Raw genomic sequence first — 23,862 nt, forward strand, 5'->3', positions numbered from 1 at the left:
TGGACTAAAAAATTTGTATATTTCGATAATTTAGAAATAGTGAACGCTTATTGACACTTCAAGCAGTTTACTTTACGTAGTAGTTATATTATCTTTGGCAGTTTACTGCCTTGATGACGTCATGTCATGGCGGCACTAGTTTCGCATATTTGAAAAGAGATGAAAAAAAGTCAAAACTTTGAATTGCATTTAAAAATTTAATTTATAATTTTATGAACTGAAACTACTATTTTCCGATTGGTTTTTGATTAAACTATCCTTGATTTGATTAAATTATGTATTTTTGGATTTTTTCTCAAATACACTAATACCCTATTCTATAAAAATTGGAGATTATTTAATTGTTGTAACTCGGAACATTTAGTAGCGCTCAAAGAGAATATAACCATTTAAGGTAGCGGTAGCGACTAGCGCTCTCCGTCAATTGTCACGTTCATAAGCGCTCTGAGTTATACATAAGCTTTGGTTAAAAGCCTTGACTTTAGTTTTCTATATATACTTATGTCATACAGTAAGTAATATACAAAGATTAAAGAAGATTACAATACTCCGGCAATATACTACGTCTTTGATACTACGTAAGAAGAGGCGGCAATTAATATGTTGATTTTGAGCTCACACACACATAATTAAAGCTTAGTTTAGGTAGGATTTTATACCATCGTAACGCATAAAAAAGAAGCAAGGCTGCCAAATTACTTTATGTCGGTGCAAAAATATTTGAACAGTTATTTGAACGCTTGTTTGAACTCATGTGTGGCATGGGTATTGCGTATTTATACAAACTTTGTATGTTTGCGTATTTACCATTCGGTATCGGTTTTTCGATCACACATCGAAGCGTTCAGAGTAATCGAGTTGTATTCAAATGTGTGGCAAAGTCTGTTCCAATAATTGTTTGTGTGTGGCGCCGGCATAAATCTGCTCCTCTTTAGGGACGTTCCTTAATAATAAATAATATCAGCCCTGTATTAAATACTCGCCCACTGCTGAGCACGGGTATCCTCTACTACTAAGAGGGATTAGGCCTTAGTCCACCACGCTGGCCTAGTGCGGATTGGTAGACTTCACACACCCTCGAAATTCCTATAGAGAACTTCTCAGGTATGCAGGTTTCCTCACGATGTTTGCCTTCACCGTTAAAGCAAGCGATAATTCACAAAGAATACACACATAATATTTTAGAAAAATCAGAGGTGTGTGCTCTTGGGATTTGAACCTGCGGACATTCGTCTCGACAGTCCGATTCGCAACCAACTAGGCTATCGCCGCCTCTTCTCGATCGATAATATGTTATCGATAATTTGATATCGGTAAAAATTGCTAACTATAAATCTTACGCTTAGATATAAATTATATGAGTATAATTTGGAATATTAAAAGTAAAACGTCTACAATTATAAATAATTTCCTTTATTTAATAACAAATTATTATTACAAAATACACAACAGTGTAGTGCTTAGGTTTCTTATTCAAAAAATCATTACAGTCCAATTTTCTGTTATTTATTTTAATTTCTTTCTAGAGATTGATTAGTATAATACTTTACAGATATGATCTTTTTCCGTCCAGTCAACAATTATTATGATAACAATAATTTCAAAGGCAAATTCATAGATTTCGCAAGTGCCTTTTTATTTGTCCTTTTTCCATTATAGCATACAAAATAAATAAAATACATAAATGTAAACACAATTGGAGTCAACATCTCGGAGACACTATTTTGTAAGCACACACGACAGAAATATAGAAAAATATTCTCGAAACGGGGGAACATGCTTAACTCAACATATTCGGCAAAAAAATTAAGTTATTATTGAATAAAATTGCAATTATAAACAATTAGCAAATTAAGTCTAACGATGAGAAATCTAGGCCCAATAATGGCGGCCAATTTCAGCTATCATGATAGTCAACATACTTTCTTGATTTTTAGGTCTATTATGGCGGTACTAGATGTAACCTTCAGTTTTGTTAACCAATACTAAACTCTATTTAACAGAATTAAGATACGTAGTCATTCTTAGAAAGCACCCATAACATCATAACACAAAATGTTCTAATGTCCCTCTGGTTACATTATCGGATATCCGAAATAAAAATATATCCGTAACCGTAACCGTATCCGATATAAAAGTTTCGGATAAGTTACGGATAATATGTTCCGACAGGTTTTTGTTTCACCGCTCACGCGTCACGTGAATCTTGTACAGTTTGTTTGTTATTTTTAGATGTAACATAACCGTTTTTTTTTAACACGGGGAAATCCGTTTATGGATTTCTGCCGGACTCGCCGGTATAACCTGTCCTAGTGACTAAAACCCCGCCATTCGACTTTCACTCCCTAATATCAATGGTCGCGGGGTGTGCAAGTGCATGCAACCGCAACTTTCGCAGGATTCGGCTCTTGGGCAGGGCCTCTCACCATCCAAGGAATGGGTCCTTGGTAAAATCATACGAGGTATCTAATATAGCAGGCAAGCCTTGAGCATCATTTACCCGATATCGGGCTACCCGTCCGCCACCTAAAGCGAAGCTTAGGGAGGTCGGAGGTCGTCTCTCCGACGTCTGCTGCGAAAGGGAAGTCCTATAGAACGCTCCCTTTCTCTCACCGCCGCCTCTTTGGCGGACATGACTTGTTCACAAAAAGTGGCAACGGAGTTCCAACCATCTTCATTCTCGACCATGGCTGCCACAACTGTCGTAAGCGACAAGTTGCCGCCCACAGTCGTGAGTAAATTTTGGCGTAGTGAATCCCATGCACGACAAACGGCCAAAGTGTGCAGAGCTCAGTCTTCTTCGCACTCACAATGATGACATCCTGGTGTCGGCTGTCGACGAATCCTACACAGGTACTTCTCGAAGCATCCGTACCCGAAAGTATCTGTGTCGTTCTAAAGGTCAAACTGCCATGCCGCTTCCAAAGCTATTCCGCGAATATCGGCCGAATGGCTTCAATTGTCACCGTACCAAAACTAAAATATTCTAGGCGTTGCTCCCATTCTGCCTCTAAGAGTTGTTGGAGCCGGGTTTTTTCATTAGCAACTTCTTGCGGCGCTGATCTAAAGCCCCGTGCAAGCAACATCTCGTGCCACAGATACAATGACGCAAAAGTCTTCGCCTCTAAATTCCAAGGGGTAAATCCGGCCAGAAGGCAGGCCGCCTCGTAGGAGATCGTACGATACCCTTTGATAGCCCTGACGGCCATCGCTCTTTATAGTCTTGGCAATACTACAATGTTGCGGGCTGTCAGGTGATCAGCCCACTGGTGCCCCGTATAAGGCCATAGACCGTACGACCCCTGCGTAAGGTTTCCGGCAGGCGGAGTTAGGCCCTCCAAGATTAGGCAGAAGCCGCGCAAGCGCCGCTGCGGTGCTCATAAGCTTGGGGGCGAGCCGCTGGAAGTGTTCTATGAATGCACCTCGCAACACCAATCGTATCCAATGTTTCACAGCAGAGGTCCTAAGACTGATCCCTGTGGAACACCGCATACCTATGTCATGCCGCTTCCACCCCTCGCGGACGGGAAAGGTGATATTTCTTTCCGACAGGTAAGCCTCAACAATGCGGCATAGGTAAGTTGGCACTTCATGGTATTGAAGTGCTTCCCTTATGCAACTCCAAGGCAAATAGTTAAAAGCGTTAGCGATATCAAGAAACACCGCTAACATAACCAGCTCAGGAAGCCATCGAGCTTCGACTAAGAAGACTTTCTCTACCTTTCTCTAGCGAGGCCAATATCCGCGATTTTGGAAATCGGGAAAATTGGTCTTGTTGAGGAAAGAAGGAGCGCGCTGTTGATTCTCCGTCAGCTTACCGCCCAATAGTTCTGTTGGGCGAGATGGGCAAGCTCTTTGAACGAGTTATTGCGAAAGGCCTTGTTCAGCATTTGATGGAGATAGGGCCGTAGCTTGGCATGGTAACATAACATAACCTAACTCATAAATAGTATTTTTTTTCATTTGAGAGTACGTAGGTACTTAATTTAATAAAGTAAAGGAAAAGTGTTGTATTACGTACTAAATTGATTTATAAGAACAAAATGCGTCCATCAAGTTAAAGGTTATTTTGCAAAATATAAACAGTGTGATAAAAACTTTTCACGGAAAGGAGGTGGCACTACTTCACTGAAACTTCATCTCAAATTAAAACACAGAGGTTTTCCGAACACCCATGTCCCCAATTAGTTCATCGATAATGAATAATCGACTATGACGACGAACGATAGTTAGTAATCGTCGCCCTACTGTATTACATAATATTTTTATTTTACTTTAATCTTATATCCGTAACCGAAACTATCCGAAACTACCGGATAATCCGAAATAATTACATATCCGTAACCGTATTCGAAACCGATATAATTTTATTCCGATATCCATATCCGAAATTGCATATCCATAACATCCCTGCTTACGACTCAAGGGCCCTGGCAACACTGGTTTATTTGTCTCTGGCCCTGTCGACCCATAGGGCCATAGCAAAGAGAATTATAATACCCATAGTCATACCTACATCATTGCTTTAAATTTTTACTCGTTGGTTAAATACATGGTCAATACGACAAATGTAAAGTTATTTTAATTTGGTACATACAAAAAGTGTTTGTAATGGTTAAATAGTATTAATAAAGCACACTAAATTCATACTAAAATTCACGTAAAGCATTGGTTATAAAGATTTTTAAGGCAACATGGCCTCGAATCCTTCAGGTGATAATCCCAGTGAAGATACTGTAGCTATCGCCGAGGGCAATGAGGTTGCTGATGCCAGTACGGATGTAAGTAATTAAAACATTTTGTAAAACTTCTTTTTTATAAAGGTCGAAACAGGTTAGTCGTATTTATTTAGTGTTGAATAAGCTCGCACAAATTGAGTCTACTTACTTATTGCCTTGTTTAAAAATATAGTACAATATCAATTTTTTTTTTCATTTTTTTTTAGATCAATGCGCAAGTCGACGAAGAGCGCCGTAGAATGCAACCAACTAAATTGGAGTCTTTTTTTGCAATAACTAAGTCCCTTATAATAAGGGCATTAGTTGTATACTTTATCACATCAATGTTCAGGCAACCATCTGCACCTAAGCCTGATCTTAGCAATCAGTCTGGAAGTGTCCGTGTGCCTGCAACTAATATGTTCCCAAATGGAACAAACCTAGATTTATACTGCTATTTATCAGATAAGGAATTTTATGATGAATTTGACAAATTGACTTTGATTTGGACTCACAATGGCTTAATATATGGTGACTGGACTTCCAGGACCAAATAATGATGGCACTGTTACATTTTCCACAGAAATTACTCCCTCACATGCTCTTAGGAACAATGGTTCAATGTACCTACATGTATTTGTAGTAGAAGAAGGAAAATCACCTAACCCTAAGGACAAGTTTTATGCTGGACCAAGAATTGCATATGGAAAAAAAATGTTAAACAAATACAAGAAATTACGCTATCTTAAAACACATAATTTGTTAACTGGGCAAACTGAAAAGTCTGAGGAGGAAATAAAAGAAAGCTGAAACACTGAAAGAGGAGATTGTGTCACATTGGCACCCAAATTTGACAATAAACTTAGTAACTGATCAAACCAACTGGATGATGGGAAGTGTACCACCACCCTTAGATGAATTTATTTACTTTTTACCTGAAGGCAAACAGTACAAACCTGCTGTATTTTTAAATGACTACTGGAACATGATGCGTGATTATGTCCCTATAAATAAGACTACAACTAACCTCCAACTCCAGCTCACATACCAACCCTTAAGTTTATTTAAATGGCAATTATATACTGCACAAGCTATGAGAGATAAACTTAGTATGTTCTCTGCATTAGGTGCTGAAGAACAAGATGAAGAGCAAGATACTGTTAAAGAGTTGTTGTTAGACACATCTCCATACTTGTTAGCATTAACTATCACAGTTTCTGTTCTGCATTCTATTTTTGAACTATTGGCTTTCAAAAATGATATTCAGTTTTGGAATAATAGGCAATCTTTGGAAGGGTTGTCTGTGAGATCAGTATTTTTCAATGTCTTTCAGTCTACTGTAGTGCTTCTTTATGTTCTTGACAATGAAACAAATGTTATGGTTAGAATATCTTGTTTCATTGGTTTAATAATCGAAATCTGGAAGATTAATAAAGTAATGGATGTGAAGATAAATAGAGAACAGCGTGTATTTGGAATACCAAAAATAACATTTACTGACAAAGGATCTTATGTAGAATCTAGTACCAAACAATATGACATGTTAGCTTTCCAATATCTTAGTTGGGCTTGTTTCCCATTGCTAATTGGATATGGTGTTTACTCCTTACTATACCAAGAGCACAAGGGATGGTATTCATTTATACTGAATATGATGTATGGATATTTATTGACTTTTGGATTTATAATGATGACTCCTCAGTTATTTATCAATTACAAGCTTAAATCAGTTGCTCATCTTCCATGGCGCATGATGACATATAAGTTCCTTAACACATTTATTGATGATATATTTGCATTTGTTATAAAAATGCCAACAATGTATAGGCTAGGATGTTTCCGAGATGGTGAGTAAAACTTTTCCAATTTTAAAATAGTTTAAGACATAATTAAAGTAATTTAATGAAGCATTTTCTTTTTTGTAGAGACAATTTTTTTTTTTATAAATTAATAGGCTATTGTTGCATAAACCATACACTTCAATGTTTTTGCATACAACATAAAGGGATTTCACAATTTTAAAAACTTTTTTTTTATTCCAGATATTGTGTTCTTCATATTCTTATATCAACGCTGGATGTACAAGGTGGATCACAAACGTGTCAATGAGTTTGGTTTCTCTGGAGAAATGGAAGAACAGCAGAAACTTGCCAAAAATGGAACATCAGCTATTACTGAATCTGAACAAGAAGCCGGAGATAAGAAAAATGATTAATTTAATGATTTTTGGCTACCTCAGAATTACTGCTGTCAGTTCAGTGAAAAATTATTCAATCTACATTTTGAACTTGCTTCAAATAAAGGCTGTGTGTTATAATTTGTATTTTTTAGGGGAAACAGAAAACAATTATCATTATGTTGGTAGTAATTTTGGGATAGTCATATGATTGCACCATTTTTATAAATGGTGTGATAGTATTTGTACATTTATTTATGGTATTATATTGTATGTTGTTCTATTCTATAACTTCAAATATTATGTGGTTTGTTGAGTATTGTGTACCCAAATATAAATCCTGAAAACCTCATATTTTAAATATTAATTAAGAAAAGGCATATTATCCTTTTGATATGTGTTCATAAATTCATTCCATATAAATTTAATTAAATATTTCTGTTCTACATGCAATAATATTATGTGAATATTAGTCATAAATGCATAGAACATGTTGCTCTAGTCTAGAAAAAACGCAATGTCTTTATATTGTATCTATTATACTGATATTATATTTCACATATGTGTTAATAATTGTGGTGTGTAATAATAATAAACGCTGGCAAGCTGCTTGGACTAAGGGCGCCTTAAAGTTAATTGTGTAGCTGCAGCGCGGTAGCAGCGCTGTTTTGTAAATCTATACCTCAACATGAAACGCCCTGAAGTAAAAGACCTAAGAGTGCTTTCGATTTGCCGTTAAGTGCCGCGAGGTAGTTCGTCTTTTTATTTGATTTAATGTCCGCGACCGCCGCGTTGCAGCTACACGGTTAATTCAAAGGCGCCCTAATTTGTGCAACATAATATTTATCAATATTTATGCAGTACTTATAATATTATTCAAATTAATTCAAGGTCTTAGATTCTTATTATTGTTACTTTTAAAAATATAGATTGTCAATACAAATTTTGTTATGATATTTAGTTTAGATTAATTTCATAATGTTGAGAAATGCTTCTTACAAAAAAAGTATACTATGTTCCAGCACGAAGTTATAATAGTATGTAATTGTATATTAATACATAATAATATTTTTATTGTTGCAATTTGCATTAAGGTACAATATTTATTAACAAGCACATATTAATGGTATATTTTAAAATATGGAGTTTAAAGATTTTATTAGGTATACATTTCTATACTATTTTATTAAATTTCAAAATTTGATTTTGTTCATTGATTACATTTTGTGTAAAATGAATTTGTAGAGCACAACTTAAATTTGTTTATTATTACAATAACTGATATACATTTATTGCTGAATAGTTTTAGATAAATTATGAATAAAACGATTTGTTTGGTTTAAAGTTCTTTTTTGTATAATATTCGGATTAAAAAATACTGATTTCTTAGCTCGGCTTGATGTCAGTGATGGCAATATTAATTCGCTAATGATTCAACATGTGAATCATAATGGATTCCTTATGAAATGAAATGATTTATTTGAATCTGTAAAATGTTATACATTATTTAGATTCCGTCAATATTAACTCTACCACCAGTTCGGAAAGCAGTTTTCACCAGAGAAAAACGGACAAGAAACTCTGGTGTTGCTCTTTTCAATCAGTTTAGGGTAAAGACTACATGATAAAGTAAGAAGAAAAAAAAACAAAAAAAGTTTAGAGCAGTTCATTTATAGGCTCGTGAAATAAGGAATAAATTAATTTAATTTTTTATATGACTGCACAACCCTCTCAGGAATCATGAACATTCTCTATTATCCTTATAATTATTTCCTCCCAGTACCTCTAGCAATTAGAAATTAGAAATGTAAGCAAAATGGGCAGAACAGTCCACACAAGCAGCACCCGTTCACGAGTATGACGCATGTGCCAGCCATCGGCCTCTTCAACCATATTCTAGGGAAGTGGCCGACCCGTCACACGACGCCGCCGCAGGTATGACTATAACGAATCGATGTGGTGACTAATGATCGATTCGTTTAAATTTTAATCAGTCATGTTTGATTATTTCATTTAATTTTTTACTAGTGTCGAAATAAAACACACTAAGAAATAAAACAATTGACAATACCAATAATATTAAAATATTCTACGAAATTAATTATTATAGTATATCCTTAAAAATGTTGGTTTACTATGGTTTTGCTTTAATATATACAGGGTTACAGGTTAACTCGACCTAGATCCTTTAAGAGGTTATACTTTCCATCATTTCTGACTACTTTCACTATGAAACACCATATCCCAAAATGAACAGTTTTCAAGATATTGGACATTGACGTTTTTTTTAGAAAATCCAGTCATTTTTTCTATTTACCTATATTTTTTTTACTTTCTATCATTTGATTCACGTCTGTTGGCTCTTATTGTGTCGGAGACAAGTTGTTTTATTATTATCAACACTAAAATTTTAGATTCATGAACCGACTGCGTTGTAGCAGACGATTGATTATAAAAAATATAAATAATTCCGTAACGACTTTACTCTTTTCAGTTTATCTATTTGAAATATTGAAAAATGAATGTATGAAAGATACTCGGCAGATGTGCTTAAAAATATCTATGTTTCAATAGCTATCTAACAAGGTATTACAAGCTTGGGTTTTATGGATACTTTTGGAAAAAAACATTGATGAAAGGCTTCCATGTAGACCTAAGGAGTAAAGTCAAACTTATTATTTGGATCAGAAAATAAAATAAAACAATGAAATGGTTAAAAAATTATGTTTTGTTCAACGTCCACCAATATCGTTGGCGGAGAACTTGAACTATCGCAGTGGAAAGTTTGGTTTACGATGAATAGAATTATATAAATTAGTCTTAACTACATTAGTCGTGATTAAATTAATTAATGAATTTAAAAGTTGACTAGTTGAAAAATGTTGAACTACTTGATGAGGGCCGCAAAAATATGGGGACCACGTGGTTGTCCGTTACGCACTAGAGAGATTCTGTTGTGATAAAATTTCAATTCCACACTAATGTGCTCAATAACTTTTCCTATCCATGGGTGACTAGGATTATAACAAAATGTGGATAATAAAAATAAAAATTATACATGGGGATAACTCCCAATTTTTAGATGTTGAGGTATTTCGTTAGTCATTCCAACAATCAAAGAAATATTCTGTACTTTCCTGATCTTTTAATCAAATTATCTACATGTTAGCGTAAATTAGATAAAAATTACGGGTAAGTTATCTAAGTGGGCATCCAGGTGCCCAGTGTCCTCTTGCGCCGCATCTGAAGCACCTGCCGTAACCGCCGTAGTAGGCGCCCGGGAGACCCGCGACACGCCTCCTGTTTGTACCTGTTTTTATTTTAATCTATTAAATATTGTAAGCACAGTTCAAAATAGGTACTTTACACAAGATTATTTTCTTTATTCGTAAAAGTTGTTGAAATATGGCGTGCATTATTTCGTAGTTTGTACTCCGGCTACAATTATGTTTTCAGCTGCGTTAACTAGTTTTTCTTGAGATACAACATAAAGTCTCCGTATGTATGTAGTGTGTTCTAAATGTCATATTTTTTTATTGCTTGACGAGGTGAGCTTGCTGTTCACCTGATGGTAAGTGATATGAGCGCCCATAAACAGTAGAAACACCATCTAACACCTTGAATTACAAAGTATTGTTTGGTATTCCACTGCGCTCGCCATCCTGAGATATGAGATATTAAGTCTCATTATGTCCAGTAGTTATACTGCCTACAATGTCCTTCAAACCGGAACACAACAATAATTACACACTGTTGCTTGGCGGCAGAAATATACATTGCGGTGGTAACCACCCAGGCGGACTCTAACATATGAGAGACTTACCAGCACTCAAAATTCGTAATTCATTCGGTGTATATTTAGGTCGCATCTAACTAATATGCAAACATCGACTCTGAAATTTCAAATATAGGACACTAAATATTACCTGTACCGTCGGAATCTGCATCGTCTCCACTGTCACTGAGTTCAATGGTGTGGTCTGCATCGGAAGCCAGGTCAAGTCGATCGTTGATATAGAAGAAGGATGAATCTCCGCTCTGGATCGAGATGTCGCTGCAATACATTTTTAGTAACTAGAATTATGAAATTCCTTTAGGCTATTCATATCGGTGGTATCGCCACTTATATAATATGGAGCTAGAATCATTTCTATTTACATATCTAAAGGCTATATTGCTTCGATGGTGTAAATTTTTTTAGGAACAATAATTTCATCATGTTCATATTGGCGGCGATGGTAATTGACAGCCAACCTGCTAGAATCTGTCTATATTCTGTACAAAGAAGCGTCGCTTTCTTAGTATAAGGCTAGTACTTACGAGTCCTCGTATAAGTCCTGCCCCTCCTCCTCCTCCTCCTCGCTGGTGTGGAATTCACTGTCGGAGTATTCATAGCTTCCACCTGAGCTGCGAACAAAAATGTATGAGACAATTTATGACTTCAAATAGAAGAAATACAAGATTTGGGCCTCTCATGACTATATAAAACTTCTTCGTAGTTTTCCGTTTATAAAGAAAATGCAAATAGCGTACGCCACTATAACGATGACCTAGGGCAATCGCCAATCGACAATGTCAGAGTAAAAAGTATCGCGCGCTGCCCCGGTGGGATATACTCGGTGAAGGTGAAAGGAGACTAATATATTTTGTGCTTTATTAGTATGTAGAAAAGTCTTATCTATACTTCTATACTATTATATAAAGCTGAAGAGTTTGTTTGTTTGAACGCGCTAATCTCAGGAACTTCCGGTCCAAACTGAAAAATTATTTTTGCGTTGGATAGCCCTTTGTTCGTGGAGTGCTATAGGCTATATACCATCACGCTATGCCCAATAGGAGCGGAGCAGTAATGGCTAATCTCAGGAACTACCGGTCCAAACTGAAAAAATCTTTTTATGTTGAATAACCCTTTATTTGTGGAGTACTCTAAGTTATATATCATCACGCTATGACCAATAGGAGCGGAGCAGTAATGAAATATGTTGCAAAAACGGGGACAATTTATTAGTTTTGAGAGCTTCCGTTGCGTGCGCTGCGTAAACGGTTAAAGTTATGCAATAATGATGTATGACGGGATTGTTCCTCTTAAAAAGTTCTAAAAAATACATTATAAAACAAAGTCCCCCGCTGCATCTGTCTGCCTGAACGTGTTAAACTCAAAAACTACCCAATGTATTAAGATGAAATTTGGTATCGAGACAGTTTGAGACCCTGGGAAGAACATAGGCTCCCGGGAAACTACTACTTTTATAACGGAAAACTTTAGCCTGAAAAACTTTATAACGCGGGCGGAGCCGCGGGCAAAAGCTAGTATCATATACATGGTGACAGACCTGCAATAGTGTGGCAATATTATACTTACTACAACATTTTGTGTTATAGTAAGTATACACTGTTCACTTTTAGGAATTCTATATGAATGTAGAATATTATTTATGTTTTAGGATCAGTAGCTCAAGGTGGGCACGGAAAATATATATTTTTTACTAAAGGCATATTCATTAAGAATCTATACTATTATATAAAGCTGAAGAGTTTGTTTGTTTGTTTGTTTGAACGCGCTAATCTCAGGAACTACCGGTCCAAACTGAAAAATTCTTTTTACGTTGGATAGCTCTTTGTTCGTGGAGTGCTATAGGCTATATATCATCACGCTATACCCAATAGGAGCGGGGCAGTAATGGCTAATCTCAGGAACTACCGGTCCAAACTGAAAAATTCTTTTTGCGTTGGATAGCCCTTTGTTCGTGGAGTGCTATAGGCTATATATCATCACGCTATACCCAATAGGAGCGGGGCAGTAATGGCTAATCTCAGGAACTACCGGTCCAAACTGAAAAATTCTTTTTACGTTGGATAGCCCTTTGTTCGTGGAGTGCTATAGACTATATATCATCACGCTATACCCAATAGGAGCGGGGCAGTAATGGCTAATCTCAGGAACTACCGGTCCAAACTGAAAAATTATTTTTGCGTTGGATAGCCCTTTGTTCGTGGAGTGCTATAGGCTATATATCATCACGCTATACCCAATAGGAGCGGAGCAGTAATATCTAATCTCAGGAACTACCGATTCGAACTGAAAAAATATTTTTGTGTTGAATAGTCCTTTGTTTGTGGAGTGCTCAAAGTGATATATCATCACGCTATGACCAATAGGAGCGGAGTAGTAATGTCTAATCTCAGGAACTACCGGTTTCAACTGAAAAATTCGTTTTGTGTTGGATAGCCCTTTATTTGTGGAGTGCTATAGGCTATATATCATCACGCTATGACCAATAGGAGCGAAGCAGTAATGGCTAACCTCAGGAACTACCGGTTTGAACTGAAAAAAATCTTTTTGTGTTGGATAGCCCTTTGTTCCTGGAGTGCTATAGGCTATATATCATCACGCTATGACCAATAGGAGCGGAACAGTAATGAAACATGTTGCAAATCGAGGAAAAATTATTAGTTTTGAGAGCTTCCGTTGCGTGCGCTGCGTAAACGGTTAAAGTTATGCAACAATGATGTATGACGGGATTGTTCCTCTTAAAAAGTTCTAAAAAATATATTATAAAACAAAGTCCCCCGCTGCATCTGTCTGCCTGAACGTGGTAAACTCAAAAACTACCCAACGTATTAAGATGAAATTTGGTATGGAGACAGTTTGAGACCCTGGGAAGAACATAGGCTCCCGGGAAACTACTACTTTTATAACGGAAAACTTTAGCCTGAAAAACTTTATAACGCGGGCGGAGCCGCGGGCAAAAGCTAGTACAAAATATGCATACCGATTGTTCACAGCGCTGCACCGCTGGGCCAATTCTGTAAACAATACAGCTTCATAAATTGAATAAATTAGATGTTACATTTTAAATTACATTCATAGATACTGATTATGAATATATAATTATGTTGTAGAATTGCTTCATGGTTGGCAAAATATATACAACACAGCTTGTTTAATAAGTTCAATAGTTTAAAATATATTTTATAAAATATGTATCCTCATACATATACAGTTGTTCCTTGAGATAATATGCCATTATAGTAAGATATATTATTTTAATAAAAATGTGAAGCTGTATTGTTTACATGATATTATATAAACATATAGGACATGTACCTTTTCTAGCATTGAGCATATCTTCCCTTTTCGTTTTCATTTCTTCAGAAAGGTTTTGTACCATTTTATCAATAAATGAGTCTAGTACTAAGCTTCGGCATTCTGTTAATATAGGTGATCTAAAATGTAAGAATAAATGTTAAATCACTGCCATTTAGGTTTAGTAGTATGTCACATTTTGCTTTTAAGGTCCAGAGTGTTAATGCAAACTTTGATTCTATGAAGATATTTGAGCAAGTTTTTGAACATTTTAGAACAGATTTTCTAGATTATTAAGTATATACAGGATTCTGTACCTGCAGATAGGGCAATCTTTTTTTTTACTTTTCCATCTACTGATGCAATATTTACAAAATGTGTGCGAGCAATTTAATGTCACTGCTTCAACAAAGAGTTCAGCACAGATACTGCACTGTAACTCACTCTCCATGAGTTCACCAAATTCGGTCAAAGTGGATTGTTTTGAGGATGTGCCTTCTATGGGGTCCAGCAGGCAGCTTTTTTCCAAAATTGTGCTCTTTTCAGCTTCTACAATCTGCAGTCTATTTTGAACCTAGGATGGGTAATGACATATTTAATATGGCAACACACTTAACGATATACATGAATAACTAGATTATAGCTGACAATTTTTAGTGATTTAATTTAATTTAAAACTATTTGCTTAAAGAAGCAGTTGATTTATGAGCTTTCTTTCAAAAAGTAATGAGTATAAAATTAAATCTATTATCGTCTTATTAATACCTAGCCTGCCCTAGCCAACTGGCTAGTCTCACCAAGAGTCCTAGGGTTATTTTATTTCCTCTGTAATTTGTTTATTTTTAATTTTACACTTTGAATCATTATTAATTCTAGATAGAATCTATATATATAAAAATCAATCCCTATTTCCCTTGGTCACGCCATCACGCGTGAACGGCTGGACCGATTTCACTATTTTTTTTGTTGTGTTTGTTATTGTCAGGAGAAGGTTCTTATGAAAAAAAAAAAATCAAGTATTGCGCGAAAAATAAGAAAGTTTAAGAAAACTTAACGAAAATATTTAATTTTGTCAATTATTTGAAATAACTATCAGTGATTGAGAGAATGCGCGCTGCAAATCCACAGTTAAGACGGGACAACGTCTGTCGGGTCAGCTAGTCATAATAATAATTGTAATCATCAGTGTTAATTTATACTAAGGATAAGTGCCCAGCATTAGTTAGATTTCGTATGACAACAATAAAGATATTTTTGACGAAATATCATTTACCCTTTCAAGCTGTTGTTGTAGGTTTTGAATCACTTCACTTGATTGTACTGCCTGTTGTTGGATTCTATCGGCAGCTAAAGCCGCGAGTTCAATTTCTCTGTTTCTGACATGTTCCTATAAAACACCAAAAGTTATTTAGACTTCATAATACTTAAATAATTTTCTTTTCATATTTTTAACTACACTGTTGTCTTATGTGAGACAACAGTCCATCTAGACTCTGGATATAGAAATCTCTTTTAATCTGCAGCACATAGCATGCAGGTATTATTCTTTTTAAATAACTGAATATTATAAATATTTAACAAGTATTTAACAGGTCTAGTACGAATAGTATGCAGACATTACATAAAATTTAGGAGTACTAAGTAATTTTTTTCGTTATAATGCATACGATTAATGATATCTGAAAAGAAGGCAACAATACATACTATTAGGCATTTGCTTCGCAAGAAATGTTACAAAGTTGTTTAAAAATCCTAATTTGACACTTACCTTTAATTCTTCAAGAGATTTTTCGGCTGTGGTCTGTGCTTCACCAAATTTTCTTTTAAGTTCTTCTCTTTCTTGTTCCTGAAGACAATAGTTTACATGTTAATTAAAACAAATCTGGTTGTTTCAATTTTATTATTTCGAACTTAATATTATCAAGAATCTAGATATAGTACATTATCATTAGTGGCGTACATATATTGAGTGCGAAGTATGATACCGTTGAAGTACTGGGTTCGAATCCCAGGTTGGGCAGTGTTACTAGGTTTTAGGTTCAGTATCAGCCTGGAGCTTGAAATTCGTACCTGATATGGGCGATAGTTTCGCCTTCTACCACATCATGGAACGGTACACACATGGCGAAAAGTCTCTGCCAGAGTTGCACCTCTACTTACATTTGGGTGGATGTGTGTATATCAATCATGATGCCTACTTATATAAGTGTCCATCGAAAACAACAAGCTTCTGTTATTATGAGATATAGACAAATTTATTTAATAAAATTTAATAAAAGACTGAGCCATGTCCACATTATGTATTACATTGTAATTGTCCAACTGTGATCACAACTTTGTTTTAGAACTAACATAGTGCCTGCCTTACAATGCTCCAGAACTCACAAGGCATATTGCATGCTTGTTTTTATCACTTGTTATTCAACCAGTTGTTTTTCCTCTAGATTTTCGGCTGTACCGTACTTGGAGCTGCTAGTATAATACTTACCAACTGTTCCACCTTAACCTTTTCAATATTGCTAAGTTGTTGCATCTCTTTTAGTCTTTCATTGAGTTCTTGCTCTGCTTTTATTCTTTGCTCCTCGGTTTGTTCAACTTGTTTTTCTAGATTCTTCTTAATAATCTCAAGTTGCTCTTTCAATTCAGCTTCCCTCCGTTTCTTTTGTTCTTCCAGATCTTTTAGTTCCTATTTATACCACATGACATGAATTTGTTTTATCTTATAAACACTATAGTTTTTGAAGACAGTATTTGGATGTGTGTTAGAAATAATATAGATACATTTTGATACATAGATCATCCACATCCTGGATTAAATAAAGGTTCTTTTTTATTTCAGAACATTTGTAAAGCACAAAGGAATAATTTTCCATTACTGTTTTTAATTTCTTAGTAAAAAGATTAATCATTAAAAAATTACCTTTTCCTTTGCTAATCTTAACTGTTCATTCTCCTTTTTATGCATATTTTCTAGTTCTTCCTTTTCTTTTTTCATTATTTCTTCCTGTTCTTTCATCTTTTTTTCTAATTGATCCAACATATCTTGCTTAGAAGAACTCTCTCTTAACAATTCTCCCAAAAATACTTCTCTTTCTTTTTCCAACTTTTCTTTTAATAAATTGTTTTCTTGTAATAGTTGTTTTTCATTTTCATTGTGTTTTTTAATTTGCTCCTAAAAATAAGTTTTTTTTTTGTAAATATTGAATAACATTTAATTCCTAAAATACAAATTTTGAGTTAGTGTGAAAGAGCTAATTGTTTATTACTTTATGTGTCTAACTTTCTTCCTAACCAAAGTGTAATGAAGCTAATTTTTGTTTGTGACATAAGTTTCTTATACAGGCTATCACAGAAAATAGTGACAAGCAGAGGTCCAGAGATAGAGCACCCCTTGGGGCATCCAAGTCACCCTCAAGTGTGTTTTGCGATTTTTCATAGTTTTTGAGTTATGAATATATTTCTGAATTTTTGATTTGAACGATTGAATGTTTTCTTTTTAGAAAGTAGAAAACTTATTCAAGATATTTTTTGTTGCAACAAAATTTTCATTAGTGGTATTTTTTTTGCCAAAAACAACCAGCATCATAACTTGGATGAAAATTCTAAAATGTTGGTGTAAACTGAAAAACTTATGTTCTATGAATTGTGACTTAAATTTTCTACTTTAAATTAAAAAACTGAACAGGTGACTTTGTGGTTTTAAGGTAGGTCATAAAACTTCTCCAGACTCTCAACTTACATATTCATTAAAAAACATAGTCCTTCCTAGGGGCTATTTCGGATAAAATCAGCATTAAAACACAGCAAAATTTGCCATCAGATTACAATTATTTTTTGTGATGTCTCATCATCCCTAAGGTTAATTAGTTTCTTAACTAACAGAATATAAATAGGGGTGATTCAGATATCCGAAGGGGTGCTCTATCTCTGCACCTCCATTTGACACTATTTTCTGGGACACCCTGTATATTTTCCCTTTTATGTAAATGAATTTCATTTAAATTCATAATTGATAATTATGTTATAAAAAAGATTGTTACAAAATTTTGTTAATGTTGGATGGTCTCACCATGAGTTCAACAATTTTTCCTCCCATTTCCTGTTGGACTAGTGTGAGCTGGGCATCTCTTTCCTTGATTAACCTAGCAGTTTGTTGCTCCACTTCATTTTTCTCTCCTTTCAAGTTTTCTATTTGTAAAGCATAGTCAGTCTCAAGTTGTTGTAATTTTTTATTCATATCTGATTGCAGTTGTTGCTTTAACATCATTGTAGTATTAACCATTTGTTTTGCACTTTCGATTTTTTTTTCAATATGTGATCTCTCATAGTTTTGTGACATTTCAAACTTGACTTTAACATTGTTTATGATATCATTATTTCCTGTGTCATGCTCAACTTTTATCCGTTTTCTTGGTATTTCATATTCATCACTTTTGGGAGGTATAACAAATTTATACACAAATTCTCCAGTTGGTTCCAACTTAATAACATCTCCATCACACAAATTTCTTTTTGATCCTTTCCCAATTTTGATGCCATTAACTTCAATCCCAAATGTACTATAATCTTCAAGAATCCATTCCAGTGATTTATTCTTTTTAAACTTACAATGGTTTCTTGATATTGATAGGAATGGTATTACAGCAGAATTTTGTTTTCCTCTTCCTAATGTAAACTGAAACATATTTGTTGATAGAATGAATCAATAAGAAAATTATCACAAATATATTTATGATCTATGTATGCATACAATGGTTTAAGAACATGATTACTTTATCATAAATTATAAATACAGGCACATTTTATAATACTAGGTTATCCGATATTTTTTAAACATGCTTAGATTTCTAAGATAGGCAGGGCAGCTGTTTTGTAGAACTCCACCGTCCATATGGATTCTAAGTACTTATCAGATTGTATCACAGACAACTTATTTTTACAGAAACATACTAAAGTTAGTAACTTACTTCCTCGGATGTAACAATAACTTTATTTAAATTAATGAATTCTTCTTTTAGCGGTTGGCATGTGGTCATAAATGGTGAGTTATCATTCATTTTGACTTTAATTTAATTTACGATTTATAGTTTAGAATAAGTTCCATCGTGTCAATATGTTACACAGTTTAGCTCAAAGAGAATTATAATATATATGGAAAGTTTCGCTTTGTATCACATCAAAATATAACTGGCTTTATTACGCTTTAAAATCTGTTAGCTTACAGTATTAGAGGATTTGATTTAACTTCATTCTAATTATTGGAAAACATATTTCTCTGTTGTTAGCATAAACAGGAACATAATAACAACACTAAAGAGTATTTTATAATCACTATGTTTCTACACAAGGATAATACAAGACAGAGACCAATAAACTAGAATACAAGACAGTAGACACAAACGACGGATCAGTGTTCAGTGCTGCCAGGTTCATAGACTAGCCAGGTTACTGAGACCTCAGAATGAGACGTATAAACTGTAGCTACTTATATACTTATAATTGTAACATGAAAAATCTGTTTTAATTTTAGTTCCCGCGACCATATTTTTTAGGCCCAACAACTGCTATTTTTGTTTGTAAACTGTGCTGCTACCTTGTTACATGCATATGTTATTTGTATTTGGTACATGAAAAATCTTTATCCCAGTTTTCCAGCGAGTTTTAATTTGTTTTCTTTTTCGATGTTTTCGCCGAATACCTACTATTATAAGTAATAGGGATGTTATGTTACAAAACGTGAATGGTTTTTGTGTTTTTCTCAAAAATCAACTGTTATGAATTAATCCAAAATGAAAACCACAGAAAACCACCTGACACTAAAACAGATATTTCTCCACCAAAATGGCAAGATTATATAAATCTCAAATTTAAACCTACTAAGTTGGCAACATCACCATCGATGACGCTGCTTGTCACGCAGTACCTTAGATTAATACTAATAAAGTAGAAGACTTATTCGAGATTTTTTTATTGCAACAAAATTTTCATTAGTTGTACTTTTTTGCTAAAAACAATCAGCTTAGTAACTTTAATGAAAATTATGAAAATGTTGGTGTAAAGTGAAACACTAATGTTCTATGAATTATGACTTAAATTTTCTTCTTTAAATTTAAAAACCTAAACATGTGACTTCGTGGTTCTAAGGTAAATCAAAAACTTTTCCAGACTCTCAACTTACGTATTCATTAAAAAAACATAGTCCTTCATGGGGGCTATTTTGGCTAAAATCAGCCTTAAGGGACAGCAAGGTGGAAAATTCTTAAAATTTGCCATTAGATTACAGTTATTTTTTTTGACTACTCATCACTCCTAAGATTAGTTGTTTATAAACTAATCGAAAATTACTACAAGAAAGCTATACGTTAAACATTTGGCATATTCTTGTGTTTAAGTTCAATTAATTTTGCATGATTCGTTCTCGTGGTTTAAAGTTCGTAAACGTGGGTGTAACTCTTTTAACTGCGATTACAATGGGCCGAGGGGATAAAAGACAGAATTATTGCTATCTCTCTCACTCTTGTAGGCAAGAAGGGCAGCGTGCAACCGACGTTTTAGCTGAGTCGAGGTTGGGCCTTGAGAAATGGATGAGGACATCTGTTTGGCCATCTCATCATTCTTAAATAAAATAAAAATAAAATAAAAAATAAAATAGATTCATTAGTTTATTAAAAATGACTCCTGCCGCGAAAGGTCGCGAAATCATTGGAAGCCTGGCAACACCAAAGTGAGTATGTGCAGATGTATATATAGATATAGTGAGTATATGTCTATATTTACGCAGATATTGTGAGTATCTTTCACCAAATATAAGTATATTATATCATGAATATTGTCCATAGATAAAATACTATATCGTCTATGTGTGTTAAGGCGATACCTCAAGGTCCATTTTCATACATTTTGTTTCACCTTTAATCTGGGTAACTAAACAAGTATTGGCAAGTAAAGAATTTAAATTCACGTCTAGTTAGTGATTAGTTCTCGCAGTTGAAAGAAAAACGTAAAAATAATTAATAATCATGGATATTTCGGCCTTCAAAATTTAATATGACGAAATTTTAAAGGCAGAAATATTTATTTTTGGCACCCTTAGGTCTAATATAAAGCTTTGGTTCTAACTTATATTTACGAGACTGAACTTGTACTAAATTACTTTTCTAAACTTGACCAAGATAACCATCGAGTATCAGTTCTATAAGTCCTGGTAGCCTACTTACTGGCATTGCGAAAGCAATGTCATATACTCATTTATAATTAACAGGAACGGTCTCTCTGACGTGACACAATAAGGAATTTGCCGTCATCTAGGAATGTTGTCTTGGAAGACCACAGTCCGTATAACACAGAACATTACAAGGTAATGTCATGATGCTGTTATCTTTCGTTTCTTTCTTTATATGATAAACTTATTAAATACCCTTACTCATAAACGGGAAGCAGATTTAAACATAGTTTATTTTGTTCTTATATCAAGAGATAACCGACACTTACACACATTGAACATACCTATTTTTATATTTTTAATAGGTGCGACATCATCGCACGTGATATTTTACCTTTTCGCCACCAAACCCCCAAACGGGCGAAAACAACTCCAAGATAAGTATGACTTAAACATTTGGAGGTTAAAAATGACTGCAGGAAAGCTAAGATTTAATTAACCTTTAGAGGTTTAATTTTATTTCTTTTAGATGAATTGAAATTAAATAAATAAAACAAAAAGTCGGTAAGTAATTATTATTTGAAGTCAGAGAGATATCAATAACTCACTTAACATACATAGACGATATAGTATTTTATCTATGGACAATATTCATGATATAATATACTTATATTTGGTGAAAGATACTCACAATATCTGCGTAAATATAGGCATATACTAACTATATCTATGTATACATCTGCACATAATCACTTTGGTGTTGCCAGGCTTCCAATGATTTCGCGACCTTCCGCGGCAGGAGTCATTTTTAGTAAACTAATGAATCTATTTTATTTTTTATTTTATTTTTATTTTATTTAAGAATGATGAGATGGCCAAACAGATGTCCTCATCCATTTCTCAAGGCCCAACTTCGACTCAGCTAAAACGTCGGTTGCACGCTGCCCTTCTTGCCTACAAGAGTGAGAGAGATAGCAATAATTCTGTCTTTTATCCCCTCGGCCCATTGTAATCGCAGTTAAAAGAGTTACACCCACGTTTACGAACTTTAAACCACGAGAACGAATCATGCAAAATTAATTGAACTTAAACACAAGAATATGCCAAATGTTTAACGTATAGCTTTCTTATAGTAATTTTCGGTTAGTTTATAAACAACTAATCTTAGGAGTGATGAGAAGTCAAAAAAAATAACTGTAATCTAATGGCAAATTTTAAGAATTTTCCACCTTGCTGTCTCTTAAGGCTGATTTTAGCCAAAATAGCCCCCATGAAGGACTATGTTTTTTTAATGAATACGTAAGTTGAGAGTCTTGAAAAGTTATTGATTTACCTTAGAACCACGAAGTCACATGTTTAGGTTTTTAAATTTAAAGAGGATATTTAAGTCATAATTCATAGAACATAAGTTTTTCACTTTACACCAACATTTTCATAATTTTCATTAAAGTTACTAGGCTGATTGTTTTTAGCAAAAAAATACAATTAATGAAAAATTTATTGCAATAAACAAATCTCGAATAAGTCTTCTACTTTATTATAAAGAAAACATTTAATCATTCAAATCGAAAATTCTCAAAAATTCAGAAAAATATTCATAACTCGAAAACTATGAAAAATCGCGGAACATACATAGGGGTGATTCGGATACCCCAAGGAGTGCTCTATCTCTGGACCTCCGCTTGACACTACTTTCTGGGACATCCTGTATATTATAATTTTCGTTGACTTAGTCACAGGCCGGGCTTATACATAGGTGTTATTTTCCGTTTCTGAACTCAGATTTTCAATACAGATCTTTCCGGATCATGGGATCCGGGATGGGATGGGATCTGTCCCATACAAAATGACGTTATCTCAGACACATGCAATATTTTTCCATGATAAATAAGTAATTCTGATATTTTCAAGATTGATTTTGAAAAACACCGTTGTCGAAGGTCTTGAATTCAGTTTCAGATTTTATTCCGTTTCTCGTAAGCGCTAAGCATCTCGTAAGTAGATGTATATTTAAGTTTTATATATACTTTTACTATACTTAATTAATATTTCACGTGTTACGAAATTTACGAGGTACGACAATATATGTTTTTAATTAAGATAAAGGAGAATGCTCATTTATGTATGGATGTCCATCCCACATAATTTAATTTTATATAATAGTGAAAATTACCCATAAAATAAAGGAAATGACGCTATTGGTAAAACATATTTTCATATTTATTGTGAGATTCGTTTTGGACTATACTTGACCATTTTTTGCACGGTAAAACGAATAAACCGCGGAATAAGGCGGACGATTAAGTAGGGTTCAATAGTTCCAACCCAGAGTTCCTAACACTATATACATACACTACTGGCGGCCCTAAACGACGCTAGGCCCCAGGCGAAAGCAAAAAGAAACAGACGCGAGGCCCCGGGAAGAGTACAAAAATCTTCCTCTGTTTAACAGTTTCGTTGGTAAGAACGTAAAAAAAGGTCCTGCGAGGCACCGCGCTAGGCCTCTGTAAGCGCGAGGCCCTGGACGGTTGCCCAGTTCGCCTCCCCCAAAGGCCACCTCTGTACACCCTACACCAACTAAAACCACGTGGTGGCCTCCTTTATTGCATAATGGGTACAGGAGTCTTCAAATTTTTACAAAGTAAGTATAAACCAGCGACACGTTACTAATTTTGGAATAACATTGCTCGCTCCGGCTCCGTCGGTTTGTAGACAATGT

The 23,862-nt window shown here is 34.6% G+C and overlaps 2 protein-coding genes across 4 annotated transcripts; one reads left to right on the top strand and one right to left on the bottom strand.

Annotated features, from left to right (window-relative positions):
* Window positions 1–4,438: 4,438 nt before the first annotated feature.
* On the top strand, window positions 4,439–8,235 carry LOC115448076 (cleft lip and palate transmembrane protein 1 homolog). Its single transcript, XM_030175376.2, is given in 5 exon segments — window positions 4,439–4,781; window positions 4,946–5,263; window positions 5,265–5,525; window positions 5,527–6,565; window positions 6,761–8,235. Coding segments are annotated over 5 exon segments (1,878 nt in total). The 5' UTR covers window positions 4,439–4,694; the 3' UTR covers window positions 6,934–8,235.
* Window positions 8,236–10,019: 1,784 nt separating this feature from the next.
* Window positions 10,020–19,799, bottom strand: LOC115448077 (E3 ubiquitin-protein ligase RNF8). Of its 3 annotated transcripts, XM_030175377.2 has the most exons (12): window positions 18,949–19,799; window positions 18,051–18,656; window positions 16,902–17,153; window positions 16,470–16,667; window positions 15,750–15,827; window positions 15,255–15,368; window positions 14,299–14,555; window positions 14,003–14,121; window positions 13,668–13,701; window positions 11,215–11,301; window positions 10,821–10,948; window positions 10,020–10,204 (listed from the first exon to the last, which is right to left on the bottom strand). In XM_030175377.2, exons 1-12 carry the CDS (start codon window positions 19,036–19,038, stop codon window positions 10,092–10,094), a joined length of 2,076 nt encoding a protein of 691 aa, XP_030031237.1. In that variant the 5' UTR covers window positions 19,039–19,799; the 3' UTR covers window positions 10,020–10,091. The 3 variants fall into 3 exon arrangements, with proteins under 3 accessions (XP_030031237.1, XP_030031241.1, XP_030031239.1); XM_030175381.2 differs by lacking the exon at window positions 13,668–13,701 and having other exon boundaries at window positions 11,215–11,296; XM_030175379.2 differs by lacking the exon at window positions 13,668–13,701.
* Window positions 19,800–23,862: the final 4,063 nt, after the last annotated feature.

This window comes from Manduca sexta, chromosome 24 (assembly GCF_014839805.1).
Source record: "Manduca sexta isolate Smith_Timp_Sample1 chromosome 24, JHU_Msex_v1.0, whole genome shotgun sequence".
In the NCBI taxonomy this organism is placed as follows: domain Eukaryota; kingdom Metazoa; phylum Arthropoda; class Insecta; order Lepidoptera; family Sphingidae; genus Manduca; species Manduca sexta.